Source organism: Bos indicus, chromosome 4 (genome assembly GCF_029378745.1).
Source record: "Bos indicus isolate NIAB-ARS_2022 breed Sahiwal x Tharparkar chromosome 4, NIAB-ARS_B.indTharparkar_mat_pri_1.0, whole genome shotgun sequence".
NCBI lineage: Eukaryota > Metazoa > Chordata > Mammalia > Artiodactyla > Bovidae > Bos > Bos indicus.
In genome coordinates this window covers 10,975,834-10,992,717 of record NC_091763.1, presented here as the reverse complement: position 1 = coordinate 10,992,717, position 16,884 = coordinate 10,975,834, and the positions used below count along the sequence as shown (strand labels likewise).

Genomic DNA, 16,884 nt, shown 5'->3' with positions numbered 1-16,884 from the left:
GTTTCCCTAATTTAATTATAGATATCTCACCTACTATCACACAAATATGGATAACTTTATAAAGAAGTACCAAATGTTTCTGGAGTAATTTTAATAAGCACTTACTCAAGAAAGATAAGCCCTTTGTTATCTGATAATTTTTTTTCCAACTACAATTTTATTTTCAAACTTTACAAAATTGTATTAGTTTTGCCAAATATCAAAATGAATCCATCACAGGTATACATGTGTTCCCCATCCTGTACCCTCCGCCCCCTCCCTTTCCATACCATCCCTCTGGGTCGTCCCAGTGCACTAGCCCCAAGCATCCAGTATCGTGCATTGAACCTGGACTGGCAACTCGTTTCATACATGATATTTTACATGTTTCAATGCCATTCTCCCAAATCTTCCCACCCTCTCCCTCTCACACAGAGTCCATAAGACTGTTCTATACATCAGTGTCTCTTTTGCTGTCTCGTACACAGGGTTATCGTTACCATCTTTCTAAATTCCATATATATGCGTCAGTATACTGTATTGGTGTTTTTCTTTCTGGCTTACTTCACTCTGGATAATAGGCTCCAGTTTCATCCACCTCATTAGAACTGATTCAAATGTATTCTTTTTAATGGCTCAGTAATACTCCATTGTGTATATGTACCACTGCTTTCTTATCCATTCATCTGCTGATGGACGTCTAGGTTGCTTCCATGTCCTGGCTATTATAAACAGTGCTGCGATGAACATTGGGGTACACGTGTCTCTTTCCCTTCTGGTTTCCTCAGTGTGTATGCCCAGCAGTGGGATTGCTGGATCATAAGGCAGTTCTATTTCCAGTTTTTTAAGGAATCTCCACACTGTTCTCCATAGTGGCTGTACTAGTTTGCATTCCCACCAACAGTGTAAGAGGGTTCCCTTTTCTCCACACCCTCTCCAGCATTTATTATTTGTAGACTTTTGGATCGCAGCCATTCTGACTGGTGTGAAATGGTACCTCATTGTGGTTTTGATTTGCATTTCTCTGATAATGAGTGATGTTGAGCATCTTTTCATGTGTTTGTTAGCCATCTGTATGTCTTCTTTGGAGAAATGTCTATTTAGTTCTTTGGCCCATTTTTTGATTGGGTCATTTATTTTTCTGGAGTTGAGCTGTAGGAGTTGCTTGTATATTTTTAAGATTAGTTGTTTGTCAGTTGCTTCATTTGCTATTATTTTCTCCCCTTCTGAAGGCTGTCTTTTCACCTTGCTGATAGTTTCCTTTGATGTGCACAAGCTTTTAAGGTTAATTAGGTCCCATTTGTTTATTTTTGTTTTTATTTCCAATATTCTGGGAGGTGGGTCACAGAGGATCCTGCTGTGATGTATGTCAGAGAGTGTTTTGCCTATGTTCTCCTCTAGGAGTTTTATAGTTTCTGGTCTTACGTTTAGATCTTTAATCCATTTTGAGTTTATTTTTGTGTATGGTGTTAGAAAGTGTTCTAGTTTCATTCTTTTACAAGTGGTTGACCAGATTTCCCAGCACCACTTGTTAAAGAGATTGTCTTTAATCCATTGTATATTCTTGCCTCCTTTGTCAAAGATAAGGTGTCCATATGTGCGTGGATTTATCTCTGGGCTTTCTATTTTGTTCCATTGATCTATATTTCTGTCTTTGTGCCAGTACCATACTGTCTTGATGACTGTGGCCACAAAAAAAGAAAACTACAGGCCAATATCACTGATGAACATAGATGCAAAAATCCTTAACAAAATTCTAGCAATCAGAATCCAACAACACATTAAAAAGATCATACACCATGTTATCTGATAATTTAAATATACACAGATACCTCAAAAGGTTATTTCATAGCCTTTTAGGAAAAAGCAAAAGAAATTATTTTTAAAAGCTATGGTAAACATCTTAAGAACAAAATTTTGTTCATAAAAATGTATAAGCTAAATACAACTTTCATCTTTGTGTTATATAGAAGCATAGAGGATATTCTTAAGAAGCATAAGTACAAATATGTGTTTGACTTTTAATAGCATGCTACCGCTAAGTTGCTTCAGTCATGTCCGACTCTATGCGACCCCATAGACGGCAGCCCACCAGGCTCCCCCGTCCCTGGGATTCTCCAAGCAAGAACACTGGAGTGGGTTGCCATTTCCTTCTCCAATGCATGAAAGTGAAAAGTGAAAGTGAAGTCACTGAGTCTTGTCTGACTCTTCGCAACCCCATGGACTGCAGCCCACCAGGCTCCTCCGTCCAGGCATACAGACATGCCAGATTTAACCAAAGTAAAGAAGACTGAAGAACAAAAGCCTAATTTGTTTAAAAATACTTATTTTAAATTATTAAAAGTTATTTTCTGCTTTAACAGAAAAATCACTAACTTGCAATAAATTGCTTTACCATTTAAGCCATCTATTAGTAATAGCAACACTAACAGAATCAAAAAGTAAAACTGACTTTTTGGATATTTAATTTAAAAATGTATATTATCAACCTAAGAAAATAAATGATATATTTCAAAATCATTGAAAGTTATCAAAAAATGGCTGTTCTTAAAACTGGGTATTTAAAATAGAATTATGTAACTATATGGCACAACTGATTGTAAAATTTGTGAAACAGTGCCTGTGATTTATGAAGTGATTTTAAAAAGACATTTTAACCTATATTAACAAACATCCACTGTCCTTATTAACTTAATCCTTAAGCTATCATTATAATCACAACCTTCTGGAATATTTGTTGGAGCTTAAGTAAGAGTATTTCCCCAGTTCCCAATGGACATATAACCTGTACTTTTGACAAACTCATTATGAACATTAACTTCACACTAATTCCCAGACATAATTACAGTACAGAATAGAGAGCTACTTCCTAAGAACTGTTATTTTCTAGGGGACATTAGGGAAAAAAACTCTAGAAATTCTCCAGTCAGAGACATAAAATATTCTTGGGCTAGACTTAAAGAGACCAAGGTCAACAATGACTTCCATATTGTCAAGTCAAGGAATCAGTTCTATGACCACTTATTCAGACTCTTTAGAAGCATGTGACTTAGGTTTACAGCTGATTGTTCCATAAACACTTCCTTCTGTAAGCTAATGTGACAACACAACTTCCTAGATTTCCTCCTCCCCAGCCAGCTGCTGCTCCTCTGGCTTTTCTACCGGGCCCTCCTCCCTCACCCAATCTCTGAACGTCACAGGCCCAAGGCCCTCGTGTCGTCTTTCTCTCCACCCTTTCCCCCAATCTTCTTATCCAGCACCATGGCTTAAAATACAGTTAAATGCTGATGGTCCCCAGCCTATAACTTCAGCACTGATCTTTTTATACTCAACTGCCTCAATAAGTCTGCTTGAATGTTGACATGTATCAAATAGAAATCATGATTTTCCACTGCAAACCAGGTTTCCTTGTAAAAGCAAGTAACACCACCATTCTCCTAGATGTTCATCATTCTCTTTTCCTCCCATACGTACATCAATCCATCAGAAGGAACAATTTGAAAATGGAACCCAACTTGGTTCACTTCCCACCTGTGGATTATATTACCTACAGATCTATGCTTCTTTAAGAGTGAAAAAGAAAAATTGGTTACAGATGCTGACATAAACAGCATTTATACACATGAAAAGACTGATTGAACATATGTAAGGAAAATCAGCAAAGATGACTTTAAAAGCACCCTACATGCCACTGTAGAATAGAATTCACAGTCTGAGACAGAATGGTAAAAAGAGCTTTAAATGGGTAGAAAGTCCATTTAGAAGCAACTGTACTCCACAAACAGGTACCATCTCATCCACCTTTACTATTTATGTGACTGAATCTTCCAGTTTCTCTATGAGGAAAGGAATAAAAAAAAACTTTTGGCAAACATATTTGTTTTTATTTTAGTGACATCTTCTGATAGTAGGCTCTGGGAAAAATGGAATATGAATTTAAAAACGAAAAGAGATTCATATGAACAGTAATTAAGTTATAACATACCGTACAGAGATCCTTATATTGCAGCTTTTGGAATTTTGTATCTGTGTTTCCTGCACATAGTTCCACATAGCCAAGAACAACTTGAAACACGGTGTTATGAATGGCTTGGGTGAAGTGCATATGAAGTTGATCCATTGCTGTCTATGGAAATAAAGTACATAATCGCCTATTACTAAAATAAACTACTAAGATAAAAAAACAGATTTGAAAAACATAGGAAACAATCTTTCCCAAGTTTACCTGCAGCACAAATAACTATTATTCACAGAATTATAAATGTTGATTATTTGCAGCTAACCCTTCAAACAACCACAACATCATACCACTACAGATAAACCTGAATCATAAACAAGGCTCTGCTGTGTTTATGGTACCAGTTTATGTTTATGGTACCAGTCATATTTAAGACTGGTACCCAGTTTGCCAAACATGTCATGTCTAATCACACCTTTGAATTCCCTCTGCCATCCTTTCATTTTCAGGATTCTCAGTGGTCACCTTCTCAGAGAAGCCTTTCCTGACTATCCCATACAAACCAGTACTTTGATTCACTCTGTACCCCTACACAGATTTTCTTTCAATTTCTGTCTCCCGAACTAGAAGGTAAGATACACAAGGGCTTATATCCAGATGCCTGGAGCAATGCACACAGTTGGCAACAATAAATATTTAATAAGAGAAAGAATTCATCTAATGGGGGAAATTAGAAATTATAGGTGCTTCAAGACCTTTAAAAATACACATCCCTCAAAATTACCAAATGCCTTCCTTCTTGTATTTTCCCTAGGTATATCTTAAGATATCAAAACTAATTAAGTACAATAAATAACCACATTTCTTTATTCACATTACACAATGTAAACAGCCTGGTAAAGTCTTACATTTTCTTCTAATAAAAGAGACTTATATTTAAGGGAAAAAAAATTTACATCAATGTTTTGATGTTCTCAAGAAAAATGTATACTCCTATATGTAGAAGATGTAATTAACTTTCAAACTATGGCCTCCACTTCAGGCTTTTCAAGGAAGCCCCTGAGTAGTAAGAACAGGTAAAGACATGAATGGGAATGTGAGGACATTCTGGGGATAACAAAATCCTTTGAAAAAGCTGATAAAAGAAACAGACCCACTTTACAACAAATGTACACAATACACAAAAGTTTACAGACCACTGTGAGGGAATCATGCTGGCCCGTCTAGGAACCACGAGATTCCAACCTTCAAAGTTCTTATTCAGGACCAAGAACTGAGGTACAAGAGACTACATATCCTCACCCACTGAATTATAGTATACTTTTTAAAAAACCTACAGGAAATGATGAAAATATTAAACCTGAGACACACTTCATAGTTTAAAACAGACCTCAGTAATGTGTTAACCACACTACCCACACTCTGAGCTTATGTGATCCTGCTACCATTGCTAACACATCATAAAAATTTACTTTCTTCAGTGAAACTGTTTAAGCTCACTACATTACTAATATTCAAACTTAAGCGATCAGGAAGAGCAACAGATTACTGATTAAGAAAAAAAAATCCTTTCAAAACTTACCTGTGTTTTTCCAAGAAGTCGATAAGCTTGTTGAACTTTGGTGTAGTGGTTAACGTCAAAATTCTTGCATATTTTGGACAGAGCAACATCCAACTGTTCCTATGTAAACAAAAGAGAAGGTGAGATGTGGTTAAGGTATCATGTTTTCAAGGTAATAAGAAAATATTAGACTAATTCCTCACTTTTAATTAATATCTAAACACATTACGATCACACTGGATTTAAGAGTCAAAAACAAATTTAATGAAAAATATAAGTTGTCCTTTTGTTTGGCTGCACCAAACGCTGGCAGGCTCGCAGCTCCCCAAGCAGGGGTCACACCCAGGACATGGCAATGAAGCACCAGGTCTTAACCACCAGGGAATAAACTATAATTCTTATTACCAACTATACTCAAGTTTATTGAGATGTTATTAATATGTGAATTTAAAAAAAAATTTTCCAACTGTTTCAAGGGACACAAAATAATTATAATAGTCTCTAAAGGAATTCTAGTTTTTATTTTTACTGAGCTTTATGTTTCATCAAGCATCAGCTAAAATCGTGTAATTATATGAAATGAGTTTGTAGGACTACTGAAAAATAAAACCCTTCTTAATTGCTGAAAAGTAATTCTCAACAAAACTACACTGACTTAAAAGTATACACCTCAAGGTATTGCCTTTTTATATCTAAGTGTATCCACTTTGTTTATGGGATTCTCTCTCAATGATTTCATTTAAATTATAAGAATGAAGAAAACTGAGTTTTCAAAAGAAAGTCTTCATTAAAATATTCAGGTGATCAAAAAAAAGAAAAAAGAAATAAAAGAAAAAAAATCAGGTGATTATTTACTTAAGGGATTTTCAAAATAATTCTATTTATGCTTACCAAATAACTTATCATTCTTACTATAGAAACAATTGCATTTATGATCAAAAACTACTTTCACAATGGACATTTGAAAGTCTAGCCTCAACCTTTGTAAGAGCTCTCATCAGGCAAACAAAATAAAATCTCAGAAGAAACTAAATAATTCTTATTAAATGTATTTAAATGAACCCTCTGCTTTACAAAGATTGCTGAGGAAGACTTTATGCTCAGAAAGCTTTTCATGTCCAGTTTCTACACATTTGAGGAACTGTGTGAGATATTATTTTGAGGTTTAGGAATTTAGGAAGTTCCTAAATTTCGGAAGGTTATCATCAATCAATAATCATTCTTAAACTCAGTAAACTAAAAAGGAGAAATAGCTGATAATCAAAAATAATTAATACGTGGTAAATACTCTGCCTATAGTTTATGTGAGCACACACCTATAACTAAGAGTTTAGGAATCTTTGTAGATATGGTAATATTTTCAAATACTCTTTCCAGACCCTATAATTCCTAAATTATCTTTGAGAGGACGAGTAAATTAACATTAACTTGACCAAGTCTGTTAACATTAACAGACATTCCTAATGAAAACCACAAAGACTAGAGATCTAGAAACACTGGTAAGAATATGGAAGTCAAAACATAAGATACATCTATGCTATTCAGAAACCTCTAGAAAGAAAGTCGTTTAACTTAAGATATAATCCGTCTTACCTCAATTTGTTCTAAAGTATCTTGCAACTTTGAATTCAGTTCACTATTAAATAAAACAGAATTAGGTGTGTCAATCTTTAAAAGAGACAAACTAGATGAATAAACACTTAAAATTGACAAATCAATACTATGAGCAGTTAATTTGTGCTGATTCTACAGACAGTATGATAAGGCAAGAAAAATAAACAAAAGGAAAAAAATTAGAAAGGAAGAAATAAGAGTCATCACAGAAAATCCTGAAGAATTTATAGATAAAACTAAGAATTTAAGTGTCCCATGGATGGCGGAGCCTGTTGGGCTGCAGTCCATGGGGTCGCTGGGAGTTGGACACTGAGCGACTTCACTTTCACTTTCACTTTTCACTTTCATGCATTGGAGAAGGAAATGGCAACCCACTCCAGTGTTCTTGCCTGGAGAATCCCAGGGACGGAGGAGCCTGATGGGCTGCCGTCTATGGGGTCACACAGAGTTGGACACGACTGAAGCGTCTTAGCAGCAGCAGCAGCAGCAAGTTTTAAAGATAATATGTGTAATATAGATGAAAAGTAAAACAAAGATAAAACTAATCTCTATATATAGAAACAAGGAATTAGACAATGAAATTTTTAAAGATACGTTTCAAAAAACCAAATACCTGGGAATAAACCAAATAAAGAATATACAATACAAAACAGAGCCAAAATACAGAAGACCACTGTACAGAGGTATATACCATACAAACAGACTAAAATCTTTAATACAACTGATACCAATTCTCACAAAACTGATATCATAAAATAACTGATATCTTATTAATATTAAGCCAGTGCGCTTTTTAATGGAGGAATTGACAAACTGCTTCTAAAAATTATGTGGAAACTCAAAGGGCCAAGACTAGTTAAGCAAACTCCAAAGAATAATGCCGTAAGACACACTAAAAACAGGCTGACTTACTCTAAAGTCACAGCAGTAAGGCGGTGTGGCACTTATCATAAGAACACATTAACAGGTCAACAGAACAGAATAAAAACAAAGGGTAAAAGCCTTAAATACTTGACAAAGAAGATATTCAACTGGCCAATGAACATATAAATATGTACTCTTTCAGGCATTCAGGAAATGCAAATTAAAACTACAAAAAGACTATAACAAATGACTAGAATGGCTAAAAATATTTTTAAAAAATTAAAAACAATGTCAACAAATGTTGGGAAGAATGTAGAATAAAACTCTCAACTCAGTGCTGGAAAAGGGAAAAGTGATACCACCTCTCTGGAACCATTAATACTCCTGAAACTCAACATACACTTACTCCAGGTGTATCTATCAGAAGTGCATACACAATCCTCACAACATTATCTGTAACAGGCAAAAACTTGAAGCAGCTCAACTGTCTATGAAAAATTAAAGGGATATATTTATTTATATGATAAAATACTATAGCAGTGAAAATGTGTCACCTGAATCTCAAAAACATAATACAAAAGATGTCAGTTTAAAAAATACATACTGCATGATTCCATTTACATAAAGTTCAAAACAGGCAAAAATAACGTTAGTGACAGAAACCAGAACAGTGGTTACCCTGGCAATATAATGACTGGAATGAGGCATGAAGGAAGTTTCTAGGGTCCTAGAAATGTTCTAGTTCTGTTTTTATTTCTGGGAAGTAACTATACAATTATGTTCCCTTTGTAAAATGAATTGAGTTATACATTTAGGGTATGTGATTGAATCTGATTTTTTTCCCCTTTAATCCTCCAGCGTTAGTGTTAGTTGCTCAGTCATGCTCAACTCTTTGCAATCCTATGGGCTGTAGCCTGCCAGCCTCCTCCGTCCATGGGATTTTAAAGGCAAGATACTGAAGTGTGTTGCCACTCCCTTCTCCAAGCGATCTTCTGACCCCAGGGATTGAACGGGGTCTCCCACATTGCAAGTTGACTCTACCACCTGAGCCATCAGGGAACCCCTAATTCTCAAGAGGTCAGTTTAAAAACAACTGATATTATTTGAATTATAATACCTCATTACTAAAAAATATCTGCTGTTATCTAAAAAAGTAAATATAATTTTAGAGAAAATGTTTTGACAAAAGGGATTAAGGTAAAAGTAAAATAAAATAGTAAGAACAAGAGAAAGATGCAGTTTCACAGCAAAATTATACAAGGGTTTTTTTTTGTTTGTTTTTTTCCTTACAACTGTCATCTGATTATCAATGTGATTCTCAAAGTCCTAGCAGCCAAAACAAATAGGGAAGGCCACAGTACACAATTCGGTGTCCAGAATATCAAAACAAACCAGTAATTTAAGAGAAAGAGCAAAAACAAAGAGACAAAACTCACTTTCGCTGGCATTAAATTCAGAGAGAAAATTTTGCCAGTCTTGATAAAGAGAACAGCAATATTTTATCTCCTATGGCACAACACCCTGGGCAACAGCCTTATAGAATATACAATATGATTCATGGCTCCCCTTAGAGAGCCTTTTAATGAAAACTGAGAAGATAACAACAAAGTGGTCTGATAGAAAGATACAGACATACACAAATGCAAAGCAATCTGTCAGGAAAGTGAAACCAACAATAACACAAGTACCCAGTTTTGAAGGTCTCACAGATAAACATTAAAACCCATGGAGGAATCAGGCCGTTTTCAACAAATACTGTGTACCATAAGCATGCTTTTAATTAAGGTTGAGAATGGAAGATTATGCTCTCAAGTAAAAACTGAAATGAACAAGCCTTCATCATTTGACAATCAACAGTGTAGCAATCTGGAGAAGTAAATGGCTACCCACTCCAGGATTCTTGCCTGGAGAACCCCATGGACAGAGGAGCCTGGAGGGCTACTGTCCATGGGGTTACAAAGAATCGGACTCAACTGAGCACCTCAACAAAAAAGACAACAGTCCTGTGCACCTGGCCATTTCCTGCTATCATCTGGCAGCTTCATATGGATGCTACCCTGCCTGGTCCCTAAAGACAGCTGAGTTTGCAGTTCCTAAGTGAAGCAGAAATAAAAATCGTATTAATCCACTGCTTTAACACTTTTGGTGATTCCCCGTGAAACAAAGGATAAAGCCCTAAATTAGCATGGCACTTAAGACTCTTCATAATTGACAAAAAATTAACTTCCCATTCACTTTTCAGTGCCTCTACAGTTGACCCTTGAACAACAGGCATTTGAATTGCACTGGTCGACTTATAAGTGGATGTTTTTCAATAGTAAATCCTACAGTACTTCCTGATCCTCAGTTGGTTGAATCCATAGATGCGGATTCACCTATTCAGAGGTCCAAGTAGGTAAGTTATATGTGGATTTTCGAATGAGCCAAGGGTGAGCACCACTAACCCCTAGGTTGTTCAAGGGCAACTATATTTTAGTCAGATGGACGAGGTGCAATTCCCCAAACAAACCCCAGGCTTTTCCATTCTCTATTCTTGCATATAATGTTCACAATAGCTAGAAAGTACATTCCTTTTTTCTCACTCCCAAATGTCTTTTTTTCTGGGAAGTCTCTCTCTTCTCACTGTTTCCTTAAGTTACACAATGCTGTGTTTACAGCACCCTGAATTAGAGTAAAGAAGTATCTGTGACTATTTATCAGAGCAGACTGTGGCTTATTCCCCAGGGATTCCCCAGGACTAACTAAATTCACTGCCTGACTCAGAGCAGGAAATAAACATCTGCTGAGTCAAATTTGCAATGCAAACAAAAAACAGCAAACTTTAACCATCATTCCTTTAGCCGCCATATCTACTTCAATTTTAAAAAAAGAAAGGAGAACATTTTAGAAGAATAAGAGTCAGACTGGACTCTGGTCTACAGGGGTCTTAGTAAAGGGGAAAAAAAAAAAAAAAAAAAGAGCAAGAGAGAGAGAGAGAAGCAGAGAAGTTGGTTCTACTCCTCTATCACACAGTGCTCAGAAGTTCACTAAGGCTGAAGACACAGACATGGAGAGGCAAAAACACCTAGAATAATAAGTATCAGAATTTGTAAACATATTCTTTCAGGGAATATTGAGTTTGGAGAAAAAAGGAATATATCTAAACTAATTCAGAGGTGATAGTAACAACTTATTCAGCTTCTCAACTGAAAAAAATGGGCTTTAGAGTTTATTCACAATATTATCATAAATCTAGGTGCTTTTATTCCTTCTATTACTCGTGGTTAAAATGATTTTGTAGCCTATATATTAAGAGTTAACAATGCAAGCATGGCAATGTATATGGTATGCAGAAATTTTAAAATACATCTATAAATCAACCATCTTGGTTTTATTAAAAATGCTTTCAAGAGGGAAAGGATGTATGTATAGGTATGGCTGATTCTTGTTGCTGTATGGCAGAAACCAACACAACATCGTACAGCAATTATCCACCAATTAAAAATAAATTTTAAAAAATGCTTTCAAAATCTATAACTGTAGTTTGATAACAGTTGGCTACTAATTAAAGATATACACATAAAAATATGATTAAGGAGTGGGCATATTAAATGTGGTCTTTAAAGAAATCCTCAGCCATCATTTAGAAATATGAATTTCAGTTATTTGGGTCAGTTAATCAGAGTATTTAAAAAGGACCTAGTCATGAACATTTGGATAAATAAAAGCTATATTATGGTCAAAAAAATTACTAGTTGTAAGATGAAAGACTAAAAGCTATTAAAAGCTATTTGCAAGTGAGTGGAATGACTCAAACAATTTGCAGGGCATTTTTATAATCACTACAGAAAATATTAAAAATAACTTTCATAAATAATTAACTTTCCTTTTAAGTAGCTGCTCTGGGACACAAACTCACAAAATGTGTCCTGCTGCTGCTGCTGCTAAGTTGCTTCCAACTCTGTGTGACGCCATAGACGGCAGCCCACCAGGCTCCCCCGTCCCTGGGATTCTCCAGGCAAGAACACTGGAGTGGGTTGCCATTTCCTTCTCCAGTGCAGGAAAGAAAACTGCAATTTGACTGTACTGAAAGACAAGATGGTATGGAGGTATCACCCTCTTAATGATCTTTCCCTGGTTTGTTATTAAGCCAGGTGATTTAAGACAAGTCTCTTAATAACTCTGGGCACCAGTTTCCTATACAAAAGTGGGCTGGATCCAAAGGGCTGCTTCAAGCTCTAAAGTTTCTAGGTTTTATTATATGCTGAACACCAGCTAACCAATTAGCACATCTTTGTATATGATTCAGCAGAACGCTAAAACCTCTGGAACACACGTAAGTAAAATTTATCCTTCCAAATTTATACTGTGTGCCCACGGCCCCCAGAAACTCCAGTCTGTTTAGATCAGAGGTATTATATAATTCCAAGGATTTCAATCTACTCACTGCTGCCGAGTTTTATCAACAGACCTCAGAGAAAACATGATTTTCAAACACACTGAAGTTAAACAAACAACCTTGAGGTACCATCAAGTGTCACAGGATCCTTCAAACCACAGAAAAACTGTAAAAGAACTCCAAGATCACTTTGAATCAACCGAGATCTCTGACCACACACTGTTCAAAAATCCCAGACCTAACTCACAACACAACCATTCACCACATAGAAAGTTCAGAATTCATTAAAAGGACACTAAAAATGTTCAAAATATTTCCAAGCTCTATGAATTATAATTCCAGAGCAGAAGCCAGGCTCAGGAGTCAAATATAGCCAAGAGGCTGTGTTTCTAAATAAAGTTTTATTGAAACACAGCCACATGCATTTGTTTACATATTGTCTAATGCCACTCTTGGTCTTCAAGGGCAGAGCTGAATAACTGCAACCAAGACCTTATGGTCTGCAAAATTTAAAATATTTATTATCTGGCCCTTTAAACACAAAGGCCCTCTGGCAGCCCTGTGCTACAGTTCGGCAGAAGACCTTTTAGTTAGTCAACTGATCAAAGTTAAAACAGAAATATTTATGTGCACTGAATATTTTAGGGCTTCGCTGGTGGCTCAGATAGTAAAGAATGTGCCTGTAGTGTGGGAGGACCCAGGTTCCATCCCTGGGTCAGGAGGATCCCCTGGAGAAGGGAATGGCTACCCACTCCAGTATTCTTGCCTGGAGAATCCCACAGACAAGAGGAACCTGGTGGGCTACAGTCCATGGGGTCACAAAGAGTCAGACACAACAGAAGTGACTTGGCATGGGCACGTAATATTTTAACCAAAATTGTATAGTGTACTTCACTCATCCATTTCTGACTTAGAGCCAAGGTCTTTTCATTTGACTGGAGTTTTAACTTCTTAAGTCTCATATGAACCAGATCACAAATAAATTGACTGTCATTTCAAGTTTCAGATTCTCAAAATGGAAGCAGGAACCTAAAAACAAATGCAAAACAACCTGAATGTCAAATCACAGTTATCTTATATCCCCCAGTTTTTTATGAGTTGTCTTGCCTACAAAAGATTCAAAAGGAAATTTATTTTTAACAGTAAGTTCTATTTTTCCAATGCATCCAACTTACTTTCAAAAAGTTGTTTCACCTCATTAGTTTATTTACTCAAGCAACATAAAGACAGGAACAAACACAACTGGCAGAAACAGGTTTAGGAAAAACACAGTTAACTCTAGTCAGGATATACTTCAGAGATTGGAGCAAAATAATATAAATTGGCCTACTGGCCATGAGCTTCCACTGCACATAACAGCTATTACATTGGTAGACGGCCTACCATAGTTGTGGTCAAGAACAACAAGATGTGTATCCCAGCAGATATAAACTTAAATCTTGCCTTTGCCACTCATTTTACAGAGCATCAATGTCCTCATCTACAAAAGAGAAAACAGCACCACCTGAGGAATATTTTGTTAATGCTAAATAGGAAAAAATAAGGAACATTATCTTTAAATAAAAGATGTTTAAATATCTTTAAAAGATAAAAAATAAGTACAGTGCTTGATATATATTAAAGTCCAAAATTTTTCAAAAATTGTATCATCATTATCACTATTATCATGATTCAGTTTTTAAAACTGAAGAATAAAGCTTTAGTGAGAAAGCCTTATTAAAATCTGATTTAGAATTACTGTATTGTCAGTGCTGCCTTGGATAATGGTGCCAAGCTCCTACTCCCACTCCTATAAATGTCAGTATTTCCCATTCCCATGGGGGTATGGGAAGTGAGCCATTCACAGCTTGAGCATCTCTGATGGCTTTTGTTTATGTATGCTGTGGACTTAACTGGCATATTACCCCACAGTCCTGCCTGTTAACTGCCTGTTTTACCAACTCCTACAGAACAAATACATTTCACAACCTCTTGGTATAACAAGTAAACACAGCATCTCATGTAGTTAAGCACTAAATAATACTTCATTCTTGTCTCATCATCTTAGAGTAAAGAATCTAAGACAGGACTTTTCTAGACTGGTGAAATTTTAGATCAAGTGAAAAAAAGAAAAATCCTTAAAATTTCTAAAAGACAGACACCATTTCTTTGGTAAAATGAGAAGGAGAGTAGTATCTGACTCTGTCCTTCGAAACAGGAGGCTTGAATAGACAACTAAGCAATGCCTTCCATTTTTTAAGGAAAAAAAATAACTTTTCTTTCAATCATTTGTCGTTCAGTTGCTAAGCTGTGTCCGCCTCTTTGCGACTGCATGGACTGCAGCACACCAGCCTTCCGTGTCCATCACCAACTCCTGGAGTTTACTCAGGGTCATGTCCATCGAGTCGGTGATACCATACAACCATCTCATCCTCTGACGTCCCCTTCTCCTCCTGTATGCATGGGCTAAATTAAGGTCATTTCAAAATCTGAAAATTTACCCCCTAAGTATCCTGTATTAAAAAAATTTTCCAAGAGGTAACTAACAACACACAACAAAGAAATGCACAAAAATGGAGTATTACAAAGATGACAGAAGCCGAGCAGGACCTACAAAAGTGAAAAATGTTCAACAGAAAAACACTATGGATTTGGATTTTCATTTAGAGACAAAGGATTACTTTTTCTTTTTCATACATCCAATCACTTAGTTCTGCAGATAATAATATTTAAATATCCATAATATAGTAAACATGACTTCTATTAATTTTTTAGAAGTAATCTATTAGAAAAAACAGAGATTTAATTATAGTTGTGAAAAGAATATAAATGTTATAAACTTGACCAAGTAAAAATAACAGTTTCACTAACAAAACCTAGAAGATGGAGAAGTGAAAAGAAGTGAAAGGAAGTACACCACGTGCCTATCTCTTATTGCTTTTTATTACGGGGAGTAAACAGTTATCGAGAACTATCTACATCAATAAATCAGGAAAAGGTTATTATTATAATGTAATCTTTTAAATTACAATGAAATCTGGTAGGATGAAAATTAAGCTGTAAAAATAGTTTACTCTGCTGCTGCTGCTAAGTCGCTTCAGTCGTGTCCGACTCTGTGCAACCCCATAGACAGCAGCCCACCAGGCTCCCCCGTCCCTGGGATTCTCCAGGCAAGAACACTGGAGTGGGTTGCCATTTCCTTCTCCAGTGCATGAAAGTGAAGAGTGAAAGTGGAGTCACTCAGTCGTGTCCAACTCTTAGCGACCCCATGGACTGCAGCCTTCCAGGCTCCTCCATCCATGGGATTTTCCAGGCAAGAGTACTGGAGTGGGGTGCCATTGCCTTCTCCGATAGTTTACTCTAGGGAGTAGCAAAGGGAAGGATGGGTGGGCAGAATGAAAAACTTTCACCTTTTAAGACCATTTTGTTCAAGTGTCATGTTTTATGTAGATTTCACTTTACATTAACTTTAAATGGCACTGCCTGGAGGAGGAAGGCACAGGAAAACAAGGTAAAAGATAAGAAAGGAGGTGGTGTCAGAATAGCATGGTGTCAATAACTCAGCCCAAGCAAATCAAGCAACAGGGACTCCAGACCTGCATGTGAGTCTAGCTGAGCAGGCCTGGTGATCCTGTAGACACACTCACTGTTCATCACTGCAGGTGAGGCTCCTGGGTTCCCCTCGCCTGAGTGTAAAGAAAGAGAGAGCAGACACTGCTTGCTAAGACGGAGAAGATCAGCGCCCAGTACTTCTGCCGTCTGTTGTTTAGTCACGACGTCATGTCTGACTCCACGTGACCCCATGGACTACAGCCCGCCAGGCTCCTCTCTCCATGGGATTTCTCAGGCACGATAGTGGAGTGGGTTGCCAACATTTCCTTCTCCAGGGGATCCTCCCGATCCAAGGAATCAAACCCAAGCCTCCTGCTTGGCAGGTGGATTCTTTACCACTGAGCCACCTGGGGAGCCCAAGTACTGCTGTACTTGTACTAAAGGCTATACTCATTATTCGATGACTTAAGGGTCTACAACCTACAATTTTCTTTCAACTGCCAAGATCATCATCTGAGGGGGGAAAAAAGGGTATTTTAAGATGATCAGAAATGAAATACTGCTGTCTACGTTAAAGTGCAGTAGCCAAAACCAGTTTAGGTGGTGCGTGAACTTTTTGGTGCATAATCTAGCGTGTGCTAGATTCATTCAGGTAGTTTCTTTCAAAGGAAATTTTAAAAAGCAATGAAGAAGTTTTGACTTTTAATAACTTTTCATGAAATTAATTTAGATAAATGTCAAGTGATAAAGAAATTAATGCTTTATTTAGGCATACTTTAAGATAAACACTCTGATTCTTATTCCTGATAAATCCCAACCATATAACTCTGTCCCATCAAGCAAGATACCAAATTACTTGGTACTTCATGTATTAAACTACACCGTCATAGAACCCGAATTTATCAGGCATACAGTCAGTGCCTTTTTGTGCAGAAGCAAAGTTGTGAATTCTCTTTTTTTCCACTTTCAGAATCATAAGAGCTCACCCTCACTTGTTCC

General features: G+C 36.6%; 1 protein-coding gene across 2 annotated transcripts in view; it reads right to left on the bottom strand.

Annotated features, from left to right (window-relative positions):
* Positions 1-16,884, bottom strand: part of VPS50 (VPS50 subunit of EARP/GARPII complex) — a 131,928-nt gene that overhangs the window by 81,448 nt on the left and 33,596 nt on the right. For both annotated transcript variants that reach the window (XM_019959684.2, XM_019959685.2), the window contains 3 exons: positions 7,092-7,134; positions 5,520-5,618; positions 3,965-4,105 (listed from right to left, as the gene is read on the bottom strand). In XM_019959684.2, the coding sequence (XP_019815243.1) occupies positions 3,965-4,105; positions 5,520-5,618; positions 7,092-7,134 (283 nt within the window). The remainder of the gene's footprint in view (positions 1-3,964; positions 4,106-5,519; positions 5,619-7,091; positions 7,135-16,884) is intronic.